At 51.1% G+C, this 16,965-nt stretch overlaps 1 protein-coding gene across 4 annotated transcripts in view; it reads right to left on the reverse strand.

Annotated features, from left to right (window-relative positions):
- FXYD6 (FXYD domain containing ion transport regulator 6) overlaps window positions 1-16,965 on the reverse strand; it is a 30,828-nt gene that overhangs the window by 2,714 nt on the left and 11,149 nt on the right. For 2 of the 4 annotated variants that reach the window (XM_082683491.1, XM_082683488.1), the window contains exons 2-7: window positions 2,954-3,016; window positions 2,285-2,323; window positions 2,090-2,164; window positions 1,492-1,528; window positions 697-746; window positions 119-169 (exon numbers count right to left, since the gene is read on the reverse strand). In XM_082683491.1, the coding sequence (XP_082539617.1) occupies window positions 141-169; window positions 697-746; window positions 1,492-1,528; window positions 2,090-2,164; window positions 2,285-2,323; window positions 2,954-3,011 (288 nt within the window). In that variant the 5' untranslated portion in view covers window positions 3,012-3,016 and the 3' untranslated portion in view covers window positions 119-140. The remainder of the gene's footprint in view (window positions 1-118; window positions 170-696; window positions 747-1,491; window positions 1,529-2,089; window positions 2,165-2,284; window positions 2,324-2,953; window positions 3,017-16,965) is intronic. The other 2 variants (XM_082683489.1, XM_082683490.1) reach the window with 1 other exon arrangement.

Below are 16,965 nucleotides of genomic sequence, written 5' to 3' on the forward strand. Positions count from 1 at the left end.
CGTCTGTCTGTCTCACCCGCCTCTGAGCACGGCTCCTAGTAAAAGCGGTCCCACTGCTCTTCTCTGAGGAATGAGCAGTGACGGGGCCAGAGGAAGACACAGGCAGGCAGAATCTTACCTTCCTACCCGAGGGCTACACTTCAGTTCTCTGCTTTCTGGGGCTCCGTTGCTAGGGGGAAAAAAAAAAATAGAACCGATTGTAAAGAATGGACCCCTTGTCCTGCCCAGGGGGCATCCGCACCTGTGCCTGATGCGGGGGGGGGGGGGGGGGGGGCATCTGACCCGCACAGTGGAGAGGCGACTTGGCAGGATGTGGGGTCAGACAGATCCACATCTTGCCCCACTCCTTGCTGGTTTTAGGAATTTGGCACATTCCTTAACCCTGCTGGGTCCCTCAGTTATAAACTGTGGATAGTGATGTCTACTCCAGCAGGCTGTGCGCCCATGAAGCGGGGTCTGCCCGACATAGAGCACCTGCCCCATACACAGTGGCTGTCACAAGTCCCAGCCCGTTTGGTGGCAGTGAGGGAGCACGGCGGAGCAGAGGCCCCAGGGACCTCCTTCCTGGCACGGATGCGAGAGCACGTCTGGTGAGCTCTAGGGAGGCCATGGTGTTGGGCAACCAGCCTCCCTGAGCTATATGAGGAGCCGCCCAATTACTTCCACGCCACCCAGGCTGGTGGCCAGGACACGTACCATTCGCAGTAATGAGGGTCTCCACCTGGGCCTCTTCATCTCCTGGAGCCCTACAAGAGGAGAGACACAGCCCTCCCGTTAGAGGTCCGCAGGGCAAAACCGCTCTCCTGGCCGCACATGGCTGTCTGGATCTGGCCCCTCCCGAGTCACTACGGGGCTGGAGCTCTCTCCACCAAAAGGGTGCATGGGGCAGGGGGAGAAGTCGGGATTGCAGGGTGCAGGGTCAGGGGAACCCACCAGCACCCTTCAGTGTTGGCCCCCAAGACAGGTAAGTACAGGCAGGACACACACCCCTAGGCCTGGGGGCTTGGATGTGTGTCCTGCCAGACTTCAGATTTCTGAGGTCCAGTGCTACCCCTGGTTTTTAGAGTGGATTCATGGGGTATGCCCCTTTATGGGTGGGGAGGTGAATGATAGGGAACCCAAGCTTCTACTTAGCCAAAGAGCCCCACTGAATAGGTGACAAGCAGGGACAGTGTCCCAGGTCCTGTAGAGAGGAGGACCTCACAAGAGGCTCTGAGGCCCTCTGCTCAGCTGTCTCAAGGGCCTCCAGACAAGGGTCCAGCACCTTCTGGCCTCCCTCCCCTTCCCAGTGTATATCAGAAGAGAGGCGGGGCTAACCCTGGTCATGTTTACCTCTCTTTTGCCTCAGGAAATGCCTGGCAATCCTCAAAACATCTACTCCTTACACCCATGGCCTCTTTCTGAGATAAGAACCCAAAAGAACACTCATTTGGGTCCCCCCCGTCCCCTCCTAGTGTTGTCCCCAGATGTCCACAGACACGGCATCCTTACCGGGGCTTCTGATTGAAACTGCACTTGCATCTGCGACCTGAAAGGCAAAGAAACCAGCCAAGGTCACGCTCCCGGCTGGAGCTCAAGGTCCTGCTCCTGGCTTGACCACAATGGGGCTGCCATAGGGGACCACATAAAAAGCACAGCTACGTGTAGCAATCCTCTGTCGGCGTAGGACTTTTCTGAGCCAAGGTTCAACATTCAATGGCTTTACTACCTACCACAGTCGGCTGGATCAGACCAGGCTCCATGCAGCCCAGGCTCATATAGGAAAGACAAACACAGGGCGCGTCCCGGGTGGGCACTCTGAGGACATTCCCCCACGTTCGCCTCCTGGACACAGCACTGGGACAGCTACCCTGCCCCTTCTTATTGTCTGCTGGTTCTCATCAAGCATTTACTTTGTTTGTTCCTCACGGTTTCACTGAGCACTTACTATGTGCCCCACGCTGTATTCGGTCCTAGAGATAACAGGGAGAACGACAGTCTCCTTCCCGCTCCCCGGGGAGAGCATGGCCAGGCTCTGCCCCCGTTCTCTACCTGCTTAGCAGCTTACAGACGCCCCCTTACAGAGCGGACAGGGAACAGACCAACTTACTCAGGATAAGGAGAATCCCCACCGAGAAGAGCACCACGGCAAACACCAATCCCCCAATCCTCAGCGTCTGGTAGTCTGCCAAAAGAGCAAGGGGGAGACATGGAAGGGAGGGAAGGCGGAAAGGAGCGTGGTTTGCCCTCCCCGGGGCGGGGCTGCACCTCCCCCTCCCTACGCAGGGTTCCCATCACTGCTCACCATAATGAAAAGGGTCCTTTTCTTCCTCCTGCTCAGCTGCTGAAAAAGTAAACAAGTGTGGGCAAGAGAAAGACAGCAAGATCTCTGATTCCCGAGTCTCCCCCAAGGCACACAAGACTCACTTCCCACTGAAGGATGCCTGGGGAGGACAACCCATTAACCAGAGATACCTAGGGGAGCACCGAGGGGTGGGCCTTCCTACTAGGGCCAGCCTGAGAGCCGAAGGGGGAGCTGTCAGAGGCCCCGTGAGCTTCTGCTTCTACAGCACATCACATCCTTCGTATTCTCACGTCATCCCCCGAGGCAGGGTCTAGAACCCTCATCCCCCGAGGCAGGGTCTAGAACCCCCTTGTTACACGTGGGGAAGCTGAGAAAGGAGGAAAGACATGTGACTTGCCCCAGGCCAGAATCTAGAGTAGGTCTGGCTCCCAAGGTTCAGGCCTGAAGTCTACAGGGACCCCGAGGGCTGAAGGGCTTAAAGCAGAGCCTGCTGGGCCCCTTGCCGGACAGGTGGGCAGGCTTGTGTAGGGTCTGGGAATACTTGCTGCCTTCCAGCACCTTCTCTGCCGACTAAAGCGGGGACAGGGGAGTCACTTATCAGCCACATAGAATGTGAGATTCCCCCCAGCCCTACGGTCCCAAAGGGCCAGGACCTGGAAGGGTACTTACCACTGGCCAGGATGGTGGGAGCCAGCAGGCTGCATAGAAAGATCAGCACCGCCTCCATGGTGTCTGTGGACGGAGGAGGGAACGTCATTCTCTGCACAGGAGACTCTCCACCCCCCCACCCCCAGCCTGATGTGAGGGCTGAGTCAGGCTCCGGGCTCCGAGTACTCTCCACACGGAGAGAGTTCAGGCAATTGAGCCAAAGCTGCCGTGGCAGAGCGTTCAGACAGCTCCATGTGCAGGAGCTCAGCAACTTTGACGGAATCCACGCCATCAGCAGGCACAATGACTGACCCATTCTGCAGGTAAAGAACCTGAGCCTGAAGAGGTTAAACGACACCTATGGGAGAGTGAGCAGCAGGGGCCCAGTCCTCGCCCAGCTCGGAAGCCCTCCACCACAATGCCTCTCCTGTATGGAAGCCAGAAGACACTAAGGGCTTTGGAAATGACCCCAGCGGCGCCCTCCTCCCCAGGCCATCCCCCCCCCACTTCACTAAGATGTCTGGGACTTCCTGGCCCAGTTCCCCACAGGCACATGCACCGGCAGAGTCTTTCTTCCGTAAGACGAAATGGGGCAGGTAAGCGTAGGTCTCCCTAGTCCAGCCAGCCACACGGGGCAGGAGTCTTGCTGCTTACTGGTCTCCATATGGGAAACTCTGAAATGCTGACAGCTGTCCCTTCAGTTATGCCCGACACCCTCACCTCGACAGGGCCCGAGCCAACTCCTCCCACAGCTTTAGTTCACAGTCCTCCAGAAAGGCGGTTTGCTCAAACCAAGGCAGCGTGGACACTGGCTCTCGGAGCCTCAATGCCCTGATCTCTCCCCTTCCCTGGACTTCTGCTCGTGAGCTCATCAAGCCCCTGTCCCTGGAGCCAGGGACCCCAGGATAGGCCATCTGCATGGAGGCAGAAGGTGGCCAGGTGGTCCCTTCCAGGGACAGATTTCAGTGGAGTTACACATCCCTCCCGCCTGGGCTTAAGGAACTGCAGTGAAGAGCCAGCAAGGAAAAGCAGGGAAAAAACCCAAACCAGGAAAGCACGAGGCTGTCTTCCCTTTATCCAGGGGGTGACACCGGCAGTGGCCTGACCCCTGGACCAGGACGGAGTGGCCAGGACCATGCTTGCTCTGAGGGATCCTCCCTCGGACTTTCCCCACCCCAAGCGAGCAGCCCCGGGTGCCCTGCCCCTCTCAGCCACCAGAGGTCACAACAGCCACATCCAGAGCCCCGAGGAGGCCCAGCCGTGGACGGGGGAGGCCGCTTGGGTAGTGTGTATCAAAAGGCAGTAATTGACTTCTAATGCCATCTCACCTAATATTGGTAATTCTTTTCAATTTTACATACCTTATATGTATAAAAACGTAGGTAGGTAGCACACACATATAACGAAGCACAGTAACAAGATCAACACCCATAATGCAAGAATGAGACCTTCACCGACACCTGCAACCACACACCTGTACTTTCTTCCAGCCTAACCCCCGGCCTCACTCCCACAGGGGAACAGCACCCTGGACAGTAGACACCCATACCTGTGTCATCATTCCCTTGTTGTTATTCAAAGACATTTCTTTTTAAAGATTTCTTTCTTTCTTTCTTTCTTGGAGAGAGAGAGAAAGCACGTGAGCAGGGGGAGGGGCAGAGGGAGAGGAAGGGAGAATCCCCAGCACAGTGCCTGCTGAGCCTCATGCAGGGCTTGATCCCGGGACGCTGAGACCATGACCTGAGCCGAAACCAAAAGCTGGACACTGACTGAGCCACCCAGATGCCCCAAAGACATTTTTTTAAACTTAACATGTAATTCACATACCATGAAACTCATTTAAAAGTGTACATCCAGCACTTTTGGGTACCTCCGCAAAACTGCACACCCACCATCGCTAATTCCTGAACACATCCATCACCCTGAAAAGAAACCCTGTCCCTGCCAGCAGTCACTCCCATTCTGCCCTCCCCACCTCCCACCCCAGGCTCGGACAACCCCTGATCTACTTTCTGTCTCTGTGGATTCGCCTATCCTGGACACTTTATGTAAAAGAATTGTCCAATATGTGCCCTTTGGTATCTGGCATCTTTCACGGAGCAGCACATTTTCAAGGTTCATCCATGTCAGGCGTCAGAACGTCACTCCGTTTTACAGCTACTATTTCAGCATATGGCTAACCCTCCTGCTCTTCTTCTTAAAAACCTATTTATTATGCATGAAATAAAATGGTGTTTAATGGAGCTTTTTTTAGCTTTGTAATTACGACATGTTGTTGTTTACAGGGACTGGCTATTTTTGGTTCACGTGATGTTTCTAAGTTTCATCCACTGTGACGTGACCATAGTTCATGCGTTTCTGAAGTCGTGCAGTATCCCATCATGCAGATTAATTATTCTGTCCATGCTCCCACCAGTGGATTTTTTTGTTGTTGTTTTTCCCATTTTGTGTGATTGTAAATAATGCAGCTGTGAACACTTTTCTGCATGCTGCCCAGGGCACACATGCAAGGCACTGTTTTTCGAATTTTTTGCCATCATTTTCATATGAAATACTTTTTTTAAAAGATTTTATTTGACAGAGAGAGACACAGCAAGAGAAGAACACAAGCAGGGGGAGTGAGAGAGAGAGAAGCAGGCTTCCCACGGAGTAGGGAGCCCAATGCGGGGCTCAATTCCAGGACCCTGAGATCATGACCTGACCCGAAGGTAGAGGCTTAACCCACTGAGCCACCCAGGCGGCCCTATAGCTTCCCTTCTTAAAATAAAACGGCTAGGCCCATGAATCGGTCACTGTGCAGTAGAAAATGCATGTTCTAGAGACAGGCTGAGGAGTGAGGTCACTGAGCTGTACTGTATACAAACTACCCATCTTACAGAATACTCGCGAACTCCTTTCCAAAATGATCATGCCTGTTTCCACAACCCACCAACTGCATGACTGTCCCTATTTCTCTGTATCCCTAGCAATATTTGGCATTGCCAGACTGCATAATTTCCGCCAACTGAGAGGTGCAAAGTGTGGTCTTCATTTGATCCCTTAGTGATGGAGTTGGGCATCGGTTTATTTGCCATTCCTGTTACTTCATCAGTGATGGCTTTCATGACTTTGGCTCCTTTTTTTCAAGTGGGTTAACATGATTAGGATACTATCCATTTATTATTCTGGATATGAAATCTTTGTCATTAAGTACTGCAAATGTCTCTTCCCAATTAGTGCTTTGACTTTTCATCTTTTGTTGCTGTCGTGTCATGACCAGAATGTCTTAATCCTAACGTAATTGAATGCAATGTGTGCGTGTGGTTTTTTTTATGCATCTTGTGGAAGATAATCTTTGTCGGCCCGAGTCAGAAGGAATTTTCTTCTGGACATTTTACAGCTTTGCCTTTGACATTGAAATCTTCATTCCACCCAGAATTGGTGTTCATGTACGGGAGGAGGTAGGGATCTACTTTCTACTAGCTGTCCTGGCACTATGTGTTGGCAACCCATCCCCTCTCTCCTCTGGAATGGACCTGCTGCTTCCATCACATACCCAGTTTCTACTCAGGTGTGTGTGTGTGTGTGTTTCTGCGACTCCTTTTTTGATCCGTTGGTCCATCTGTCTGCTCCCACGTCAGAATCAGTGTCTCAGCTGGTACAGCCTGATAATAATCTTCCCATGTGGTAGAAGAAATTCCCCTCTTCATTTTCTCCTTTCTTCTCTTTCTCTTCTATCAGGAATATCCTCCCTATTTTTGGTCTTTTACTCTTACATAGAAATTTTAGAATCAGCCTGTCCAATGCATCTAACACGACTGAGGATCTCATTGTAAGAGATCTGTGTGTAGAACCACCCAGGGAGAACTGGCATTCGTGTAATCTTGAGTCTCTTTCCCATAAAAACACCTTTTCATTAGTTTACGTCCTTTTTAATGTCTTATAATGGTTTTATAAAGGCTTTTATATCGGTCTTGCTCATCTTCTATTAGATTTCTGCCTGGGTGCCATATGCTTCTTCCTGGTATTTTAAATGCTATCCTTTGTGTGTGTTTTCTAACTTTTGCTGGCACAGAGAAAGGCAATTGATTTGTACATATTGACCTTAAATCCAATCTCACTAAACTCTCTTATTATTTCTAATAATTTACCTGTGGAGTTTCTCTGTGGACACATCACCAGTAAATGACAGTACTGTCTCCTCTTTGCCGATGCTTACCTTTTGTTGATTTTTATTTCTTGTCTTGTGCCCTGCCAGGCCTTACCGTAAAATGCAGACTAGAAGCAGGAGTGCTGGACACGCACACATGCAGTCATGTTAGTGGCTTTTCTTTTTACTTGTATTTCATTTTTGTGTGTATTTTTAGTTCTTCCCAACCTTACTGTGATGTGACACCTAACAATATGTTAGGTTTAAGGTGCGATAATTCATTTGATGCTTGTTTATGCTGCAAAATATTGCCACAATAAGATTAGTTAACACCTCTACCACCTCACATAATTACCTTTTGTGTGCATGGTGAGGAACAAGAAAATGTGGCCTAAATACAATGAAATATTGTTCAGCCATCAAGAGAAGGGAATTATGGATTTTAAATAGATTTCTTCTAATGTTTTATAAGTTCCACCTCTAATCCTGGTTTTCTAAGATGTTTCTGTTTTACATTATTTAGGAATGAGTGTTCTACATCTACAGATTTGACCTTTAATCTATCAATGAAAGAAATTATGTGCGTGGATCATCTAATGTCAAATCATCCTTGCACTGCTGGGATAAAACCAATGTATTGTCTTCTTAGTAACCTGATGGTTTTGGTTCACTGAGCTTTTGTTTAGGATTTTTGCATTTCTGTGCTTGAGTAAGATTGGGCTGCAATTTTTATTTTGTACTGGCCTTCCCTGGTTTGGGTATTGTGGTAGTCCTGGCCTCACAGAACCAGTATTTCCTCTCTTGCTCTTCCCTGGAAGAGTTGGCAGAAGACTAAAATAATCTATTCTTCGAATGTCCAGTCGTACTAAACTGTGAAGTCATCCGACTTTGTCTTTCCTTTGTGGGAGGATTTTCAGTTGTCTTTTCCACTCATTAATGGCCATGAGACGCCTCAGATTTCTCTCCTTGAGCATATTTAATGAGTATGATTTTTAGAACAATTTGCTCTTTTCTTCTTTCAAACTTAATGCCATACCGTTGTTTATAGTATTTTCTATTTATTCTTAGCAACCAGTAATTTCTATTGGACCTGTGGTTATGTCTTTTTTTGCATTCTTCATATTGTTTGTGACAACTCTTTTTTTAATGATTTTATTTATTTATTTGACAGAGAGAGGGATCACAAGTAGGCAGAGAGGGAGGCAGGGGGGGGGGAGGAGGCTCCCTGCTGAGCAGAGAGCCTGATGTGGGGCTGGATCCCAGGACTCTGGGATCATGACCTGAGCCGAAGGCAGAGGCTTCACGACTTCACAACTCTCTTTTCTTCATCAGCTCCACTAGATATTCACCTATTTCAAGTCTTTTCAAGAACCTGATCTTGGTTTTGCTGATCCTCTTCACTGTGTTTTAAATTGTCCTCCATCCTGCCCTTATGTGTTCTCTGACTTTATTTATTCAGCATCTCCCTCTACTGGCTGAGAGATTATACAAGCTATTTCTAGTTGAATGGTTACCTTTGGAATTTCACCATGGGTGTTTGCTATAGACTGAATGTTTGTGTCCCCCAAATTCATGTATTGAAACCTAATCCTCAATGGGATATACTTGGAGTTGGGTCTTTGGGAGGTGATTAGATCCTGAGGGCAACCCTCATGAATGGCATTACTATCCTTATAAAAGGGAGCTCTCTGGCTCCGGGGTGACTCAGTCGGTTAAGTGTCTGCCTTCGATTCAGGTCATGATCCCAGGGCCCTGGAATCGAGGTGCAGGTCGGGCTCCCAGTTCAGCGGGGAGTCTGCTTCTCCCTCTGTTCCTCTCCCCAGGGTGTGGTCTCTTTCAAATAAACAAATAAAATCTTTTTAAAAAATTTTTTTAAATAATAAAAGAGAGTTCTCTCGCCTCTCCCATCAAGTGAGGCCTCAGTGAGAAGATGGTCACCTGTGAATCAGGAAGCGGGTTCTCATCAAACACCAAATTTGCCAGCACCTTGATCTTGGACTTCCAGCCTCTAGAACTGTGAGAAATAAATTTCTGTTATTTATAAGTCACCTAGTCTATGGTACTTTGTTATAGCAGTTCAAGCAGACTAAGATAGTATTTGATTTAACAAAGGCTTTTAAAGAGTCTAATGTTAAAAGGTATCAGAGTAACTAAGCATAATACCCTTCCTCAAAAATTAAAAAAAAGAAAATCACCTCCCTCCTAATATGTATGTTATTGTTGTAAAACTTTCAGTTCTTTTTTTAAATTCTATGACATGGATATTAGTATTTATGTTTCGTGGAAACACGTTTGTTTAGATTAACCTACATGTGTGGTAGCCAGCCTTCAAGATGGTCCCCTCCCCTACTGCACTATGTGGCCAATAAAACACAGTGGAATTGATATGTCACTTCCAATATTGGATTACAGAAGGCACTATGGCTTTCTTTCCTCTCTCTCTCTCTCTCAGATTACTTGCTCTTAGGGAGAAATCACCTGCCATGTCTTAAGGATGTTCAGTATCCCTGTGGAGAGGCCCACGTGGCAAAGAACTGAGAACCTCAGCTCAAAAGCTTCTAGAGAGTAGACCTGCCATGAGCCAAGTAAGTGAACTTGGAGGCAAGGTCCTCCAGCTTCCACACAATTGCTCCCCACCGCTGACAGTTTGATGGCAACCGTGTTAGCGACGCAGAGCAAAACCGTGTAGCCCAGCTGCTGCCTCATTCCTGACCTCTGAAACTGAACGAGATCACGAACGCTCTTGTTTGGGGCTCATTTGTTATGCAGCAGAAGATAACTAATACAACGTACCTACTAACTGATTTCTTCATGATTCTTTTTGACTCTTAGCCATTTGTCAAGACATTTCCTTTACTCCTCAAGAAAATCTTTCTAGAATTTTCTTTAATGAAAATCTATCAGTTACAAACTCGATTTTTGTGCACCTGAAAATGTTTTCATTTCACCCTTCCAGTGCACAGACTCAAGGGTGATCCTAGTGATTGTGACCTACCTCTAGTGTTCCAGCCTTAGTGTAATGCCCTCATCTTGAATGGGGACAACAGCTGAGACTGGCTGCTGGCCAGGAGAGGGATTTTTTGGCCCCTCACGAGAGTAGAAAAGACACATGTAAAGGGTTCCAGGGCACCCGTTACTGTTGTGCATTTCCCTCAACTCTCCCAAATCCTCTCCATGCATGATCAGGTTCAAGTACACTGAGCACACGCTGAATCCTAGAACGAGGCGTATTCTTCTGGGCTCTGCCAGGGATAAATAGGTAAACAAGACATAACCTCGGCTTCCAAGCATTGGTGGGGTCTGGAAGCAGAGGGCTCTAGTACATCAGCAAGGGTGAAGAGAGCTTCACGGGAGGGAAAGGCAGAGGTAGAGACTACAAAGGAGACTCCTTTGGGGCAGGGAGAGAGGGAGAAGGGAATACAACAGGGGACCTGGAACGATCCCATGGAGGAGCGGGCATTTCAGCTGGACCTGAAGGATGGGATTTTTTTTTTAAAAAGATTTTATTTATTTATCAGAGAGAGAGAGGGAGAGCGAGCGAGCACAGGCAGACAAAATGGCAGGCAGAAGCAGAAGGAGAAGCAGGCTCCCTGCTGAGCAAGGAGCCTGATGTGGGACTCGATCCCAGGACGCTGGGATCATGACCTGAGCCGAAGGCAGCTGCTTAACCAACTGAGCCACCCAGGCGTCCCAAGGATGGGATTTTTGCTGGACAGGGGCAAGAAGAGAGAAACTAAGGGCCTTCTGGCAAAGGCAATAGCATGAACCAAGGCAATGAGAAGGGAACACGGGAAGCAGGGAAAACAACTAGTACTCAGTTCAAGTTCTAAGTTCAGTCCAAGTTGCCCCTCCAGGCACTCCACGGTGATGGCCTGAAGGGGCTACCGCAGAAGGACTCTGAATAAGATCCCTCAGGAGAGAGGGCCTCCGCCATCAGTAATGCCTACCCAGCACAGGAGGGGGCTGAGATAGCAATCGGCCAAGTATGTGCCATTTTTAGAGTAAGCTACCTTCCAAACAGTGAACAGTCCTGTTGAGGGAAAACATGAAGGGTGGACAGCGAGAATTCTAAGTCAGAGGGTGGAGGGCCTCGAATGCCAAGCTGAAGAGGAAAGACCAGTCTTTGTGTTCTGAAGAAAGCACTTCTGATCGAGTTACAGTGTGCTCAAAGAAATACTGTTACAGATTTGGAAAGTCACCAACTCCCTGCTCCTCCAAGCTGCAGTCCAGGCCTGGCCTACACCAGCCACACCTCGGCACAGGCCTCCTCACGGTGCCGCTTGGCCCCGACGGCCATTTTTAAGTCTTGTTGGTCCCACTGGCATGGCCCCTGAGACAAGAGGCCAAACACACACACAATGTTCTTCTCTCACTGCTGCACCAAAAAACCCATCTGGGCCTCCCCTCCCTCCCACACAGCCACCCCTGGTGTCCCACACCTTCCCCAGCCCTCCCGGGTACCACACATTCCTCTCTCCCAGACAGAAAGCAGGGCTGCCTGTGGCTGGCTAAGGGTGGGTGCCAGAGGAGGGGAGGTTAAGAGGTGGTAGAAGTGACAAGTCTCCTTTCCAGGCCACAGAATCTAAGGAGTAAATAGAAGAGGGGGTTCAGGAAGGAACATGAAGCCCCATATGCACAGGAGGCCCCGAGCCCCTGTGTGGGGGTCCCTGAGAACTGGGCTCTCCCGGTCAGGGGTCAGGACACGTCGTCACCATGAGGTACCGGACCCCCTCCCCCCCCTCTCCCCAGCCCGGAAATTCTAGATCCTTTAGGCCACCCCTCCCAGCTGGCAGAAGGCATCAGCCACAGTTTGCTTCCTCCGTGGCATCCCATGAGAGAGAATTCGGGTTTCTACTCGTTTCTCTTCCCCTCCTTTCTGTGTTCTGTTCTCTCGACATCTGTCAACGACGGGCATTCAGGTGGCAGTGGCCCTTCCATGTTAATTTTGTTCCCTGATCTCCCTGCCTTTTGCATAGTTGCTTTCCACATGTGCGAGAGAAAGCACTCAGAAGAGTCTCTCTGGCGATTATCTTTCCATTCTGAGTCACATAATTTCACATAATTGCTGGGCAAAAGCTGCTCCGAAAAAGAAGCCACTGGTTGATGAGGGAGCCGTGTGCTCTATTCGTTTTGATTCCTTGCAGCCGTGAGGGAGATCAGAATACCAGCTCCATTGTGAAAATAACTCCGAAACAACCGCCCCAATGTGCACCGGCTCCCAATCACAGGGGGACTGGATCGGCTCACGCTCAGCCCTCTGTCCGTCCGCACCCCCACCCCAGCCTCGCGGCCCATCCGTCACGTGCATCTCACCTCCTTGCCTTCCTTCAGGCTCTGCCCATCGAAAACATGCCCTGGGGGATCACCAAGGCCTGGGTCCCCGCAGGATTCCCCGAAGAAAGCCGAGCCCCTCCTCCCACCCCTTCCAGGCAAGACATGCTGAAAGGGACCCTTGATGGGGTCACAGAACACAGGGACCCCATTATTTAGGTGAACGGGTTACCCTTGACTGTTCCAGTATTCCCCGGACACGTGATATAGCCTGAGATGTACCCAAATCCGCAAGAGAGAGGCCTGGTAAGAGAAGATGGCACTGTGTATAAGCAGAATAAAACTAAGCTGTGCGGTTTACCAGATGCAGCTGGAGTCACAGCACCCGGGGTTAGAAGGACGGAGATAAAAGCTCTTCTTATCGGAGGAGAGTGAGGCAGAACAGGGATGGAGCCTATGAGCACAACTGGTCCAGGCACACAGGGACTGGGAGGTGGGCAGGCCAGGCTTGCAGGACGGAAGGCCATGAAGGCAGCAGGGAAGAAGACAGGGCACCGGCAGGAAAGGGGGCCACCAGGGCAATGAGAGGGGGCAGGAGGAAAGCCCCCTGCCAGGCTCCTCGGCTCGCCAGTGGAAGACCACCTTTGACCAGAGACATTCAGGGGGACCGTGGTGGCTTCTGGAAGGCGAGCAGTGGCGTCAAACCAGAGAGGGCCTACAGAAGGTTTGGAGCTCAAGTCTTAGTCTCTCAATGGGAGGGCGAAAAACAGGAGGGGGAAAAAAACTAGAAAAAAACATTTTTTAAATAATGGAAAAGTCCTTTCTACTTCTGCTGGCCCTGCCGCGTGGCCGAGCTGAGTGCAGGCAGCATAGCTCTGAACAGTCTAAGGCTGGCAAAGGACTACAAAGAGAAAAGGTCCAAGACTAGAAAACATCACCAACAAACTGGTCTGATTTACCGCAGAGGGGAGGGGTCCTAAGACCTTGATTGGTAAGTCTTACAGTTTGGCAGGCAACAGGACAAGGTCATCTGATCTGTTTGTGTCAAGATCTCTTTGGAGCCGGGGGACAGGCCCTGGCGGCCTTTCCAGGCCTCCGTAGCCTGGGACTCCGTGAAAGGGCTGTGTCGCACCTGGTAAGTGTGACCATTACTTCTGGGTTACACGTGCTGATGAATGCGGCTGCGGACGTGGCCAGCACAAGCCGCCAGATACTGCCCAAACCTGGCGTTTGGCTTTGGAATGTGCTGGACCTTATAAGAAGTTAGGTATGATAATGTCTCAGCTGGAAAGGCTGGAATGTTCTTGATCTTCTCTGGTACCCCCTTCCACGGATGAAGTCTCCCTGCCTCCCCATCCATGCCGGGGCAACAGGCATCCTCGACCCTCAGAAAACCACCGCTCCCCCCTCACACACAGAGGCCCTTTCCTGTCACTGCTCGTCACCTTCCTGCTTCCAGTCTTGGATGCTCTGGCCTAAAGCTCTCTTTGCTTTGGGGGTTTTATGTGCCAGAATAAAGAGAAAGGAAAGAACAAAAGGACAGTCATCATCTACTTGACAGCTGTGTCTGGAAGAGCTCGGAGGGCACTTTTCTACACCCCTTCCTGCCGAGCCCAGCTCACCTCTGGCTCCTTCTCTGCTTTCAGGGTGGGGTGTTTGCCCCTCACCTCATGTCCCCTAGGACCAGTTACCTGGAAACAAGCCAGGACCACTCGGTGGCCTCAAACCACCAAATGGATGCCCTAAACGCTGGCCTTGAAGCTCCCCAACCACAGTGACCCAGAGCCATGAGCCTCATCACCTGCTTCTGTAAAATACGGGCTGCACTGGTCCTCTTCGGCCCCTTCTGGAAAGCAGCTTAGAACCCCTTCCTCTTATGAGACCCAACTGCAGCTTCCCTGCCTGGACGCCTCTGGGTGACGCTGCCCAGCCCCCGCCCCCAGGCCAGTGGACCCCCACCCCAGAGCACGCCCCCGAGCCAGGGAAGCTTCAGGATGCAAACTTCCCAAAGAGGGACCCTCAGGGCCGGGGCTCCTTGCAGCTCACACGTAGCCCAGTCACCACTCACGCTGCGCACTTCCTGGAGCCCAGCCTTGACGAGAGTGTGAAACGGAAGGTGGAGGAAAGGCAGGAAAGCCTTCTAGGTGGTAGGGAGCAGTGAACTTGGTGTGTAGGAATGAGCAAGCTGCTGCTGGCAGGTGGGGGTTTGGGGCTGGGAACAGAGGCATGCCTGGAACACAGGAGTCCTTCTATCAACTCCATGGAAGGAAATGCTAGGAGCTAAAAAGTCTGCAAAGGGATGACCATATCTGAAGCCCAGTCTAGGGGCCCGGACTGGTACAAGAGGTCATGGCAAATAGCCTATGAGGTACGTATTCCCATCAAACCCATTTTTTTTCCCTAAGATTTTTATTTATTTATTTGACAGACAGAGATCACAAGTAGGCAGAGAGGCAGGCAGAGAGAGGAAGGGAAGCAGGCTCCCCACCGAGCAGAGAGCCCGATGCGGGACTCGATCCCAGGACTCTGGGATCATGACCTGAGCCGAAGGCAGAGGCTTTAACCCACTGAGCCACCCAGGTGCCCCCCCATCAAACCCATTTTAAAGGCAAAGAAACTAATGTGGACAGAGAGTGGTCCCCTGGAATGTACGATTCTAGACTTCAACCCAGCTTTGTTGGCTTCCTACAGGGAGCCCAGGACTCAGCCCAGGGGAGAGCTCACATCTTCTCGGTGGGCTACCTGCACTGCAGCTGCCCGGGCAGAGGGGAGCCCACATCCCCAGGCAGCGGCACCCTGCTCCTTGCCCCTCCCCCAGCCTCGTGGGCTGAGCTCTGCACAGGGGGCCACGACGGAGGGCCTCTGAGTGAACGTTATCAGCCAAGCTCCCCAGCATCTCAAGCTTCATCCATATTCATACAGTGAATATGCGCTGCCTGCCAGCTCACCCTTGAGGGAGAATTTATAGTCCCTCGTTGGACAGAGAGCTGTTTACTCAGGAGGGTGATTTTTTTCTTTTTTAACAGATTCCAGAATTCTGCAGCTGATTAGGGCGCACTTGTGTCACGCCAAGAACTCTTCTCAGTGGTTTAAATATCCTAACTCATTTCATCCTTACAGCAGTTCCAGAAAGTGACTATGATTAGGATCGTCCCCATGAGACAGATGGAGAAACTGAGGCCAGGAAAGTCAAGTAACTTTTGCCCGAAGTCCTAGGGCTGGAAAGTAGCAGAGCCTGGATTTAAACCCAAGATATCTGGCTCCAGAGTCCTTGCTCTGAGCCACTCTACTGTCCTACCACTCTGCCACGCAGTGGTTTTGTGGCCTTGAACAAGTTACTCTACCTCTCAGAGCCTCTGCTTCTGAAACACAGAACAAGAACAGTAACGTGCACCTCAGGAGCCGTGAGGATCAGAAGAAATCACTCTGGTGCACGGGTCACTACGGCCGCTCTGCTCACACCCTTCCCTTGCGAGAAGAGCATCCTCTTTTGGAGCAGAAGGGATCCTCCCCCACTCCAACCCTGTAAGTTTTCCCACTAGAAGATCTGAGACCTCAGTGTTCCTCCAGGGGCTGTCCCATCATGGGAACCAAGGGGAAAAGGGTCAAAGCTGCCAAGCTGGGAGGTATGGGGGTCAGGGAGGCTGTGGGGGTGTCCGCCAGCAGCCTACAGGGGAAGAGCCAGCAGGGAGGGAGGTGTGGGGAGAAGGGCCCGGGAGCAGGCTGAGTGTGCTCTGGCCCTCCAGCTCCCACGCCAGCGTTGCCCATCCTACAGTTTGTCTCTGAATAGGTTACCTGCCTTGTCTGGCCAAGACGGAGTTGGGTTTCTGCTGTTTGCCATGAAAAGAGCTGTCCTGGGGCACCTGGGGAGCTCAGTCGGTTAAGCATCTGCCTTCAGCTTAGGTCATGACCTCGGGGTCCTGGCATGGAGCCCTGTGTCGGGTTCCCTGCTTGGCGGGGAGTCTGCTTCTCCCTCTCCCTCTGCACCTCCCCTGCTTGTGCTCTCTCTTTCTCTCTCGCTCTCTGTCAAATAAATAAATAAATAAAACCTTTTAAAAAAAAATAATAAATAAAAAAGAAGGAAAGAAAAGAGCTCTGTCGTGTCAGTGCTGAGCTCTGTGCTGGGCAAACAAGACCGCGCTTCAAGCAACAGCTGTTGATATGATGACCGTTATCACCCCCAACGCCTTCCCCTCCATGTTCTCCGACCTTCTCGTGGGAAATGGGGAAGAGAAAGAGAGAAGGAGCCGGAGCTGAGGAGTAAAGGGCCCTGGTCCCATCTTCTCACTTCCCTGCCTCTCCCCCCAGGCATGCTCCAGCCTCTGGAAGGCTCCAGTGGACTTCTGACTGAGGGGCCTCGGTCCACAGCAGACACAGGCAGAGTGGGCCTAGACAGGCTCCAAAGAGAGCCACTGCCTTGTCCTGCCCCAAGAAAAACCACCACTGTCACCCAGCACCTTGGCCAGGTGGTATGGGGACAGCAGGTCTCCCTGAAGCAGCCAGAGCTGGTGGTGCCTTGTCCACAACGGGGCAGCCCCCTTCCAGAGACACAGTGGTGAGATACACACCGGGCCCGAGGCAGCAGAAGAGGAAGGAAATCCCAGAGGAAGGAAAAGTGAGCAGGGGATACACC

This window comes from Mustela nivalis (genome assembly GCF_964662115.1).
Source record: "Mustela nivalis genome assembly, chromosome: 9".
NCBI classification, from domain to species: Eukaryota; Metazoa; Chordata; class Mammalia; order Carnivora; family Mustelidae; genus Mustela; species Mustela nivalis.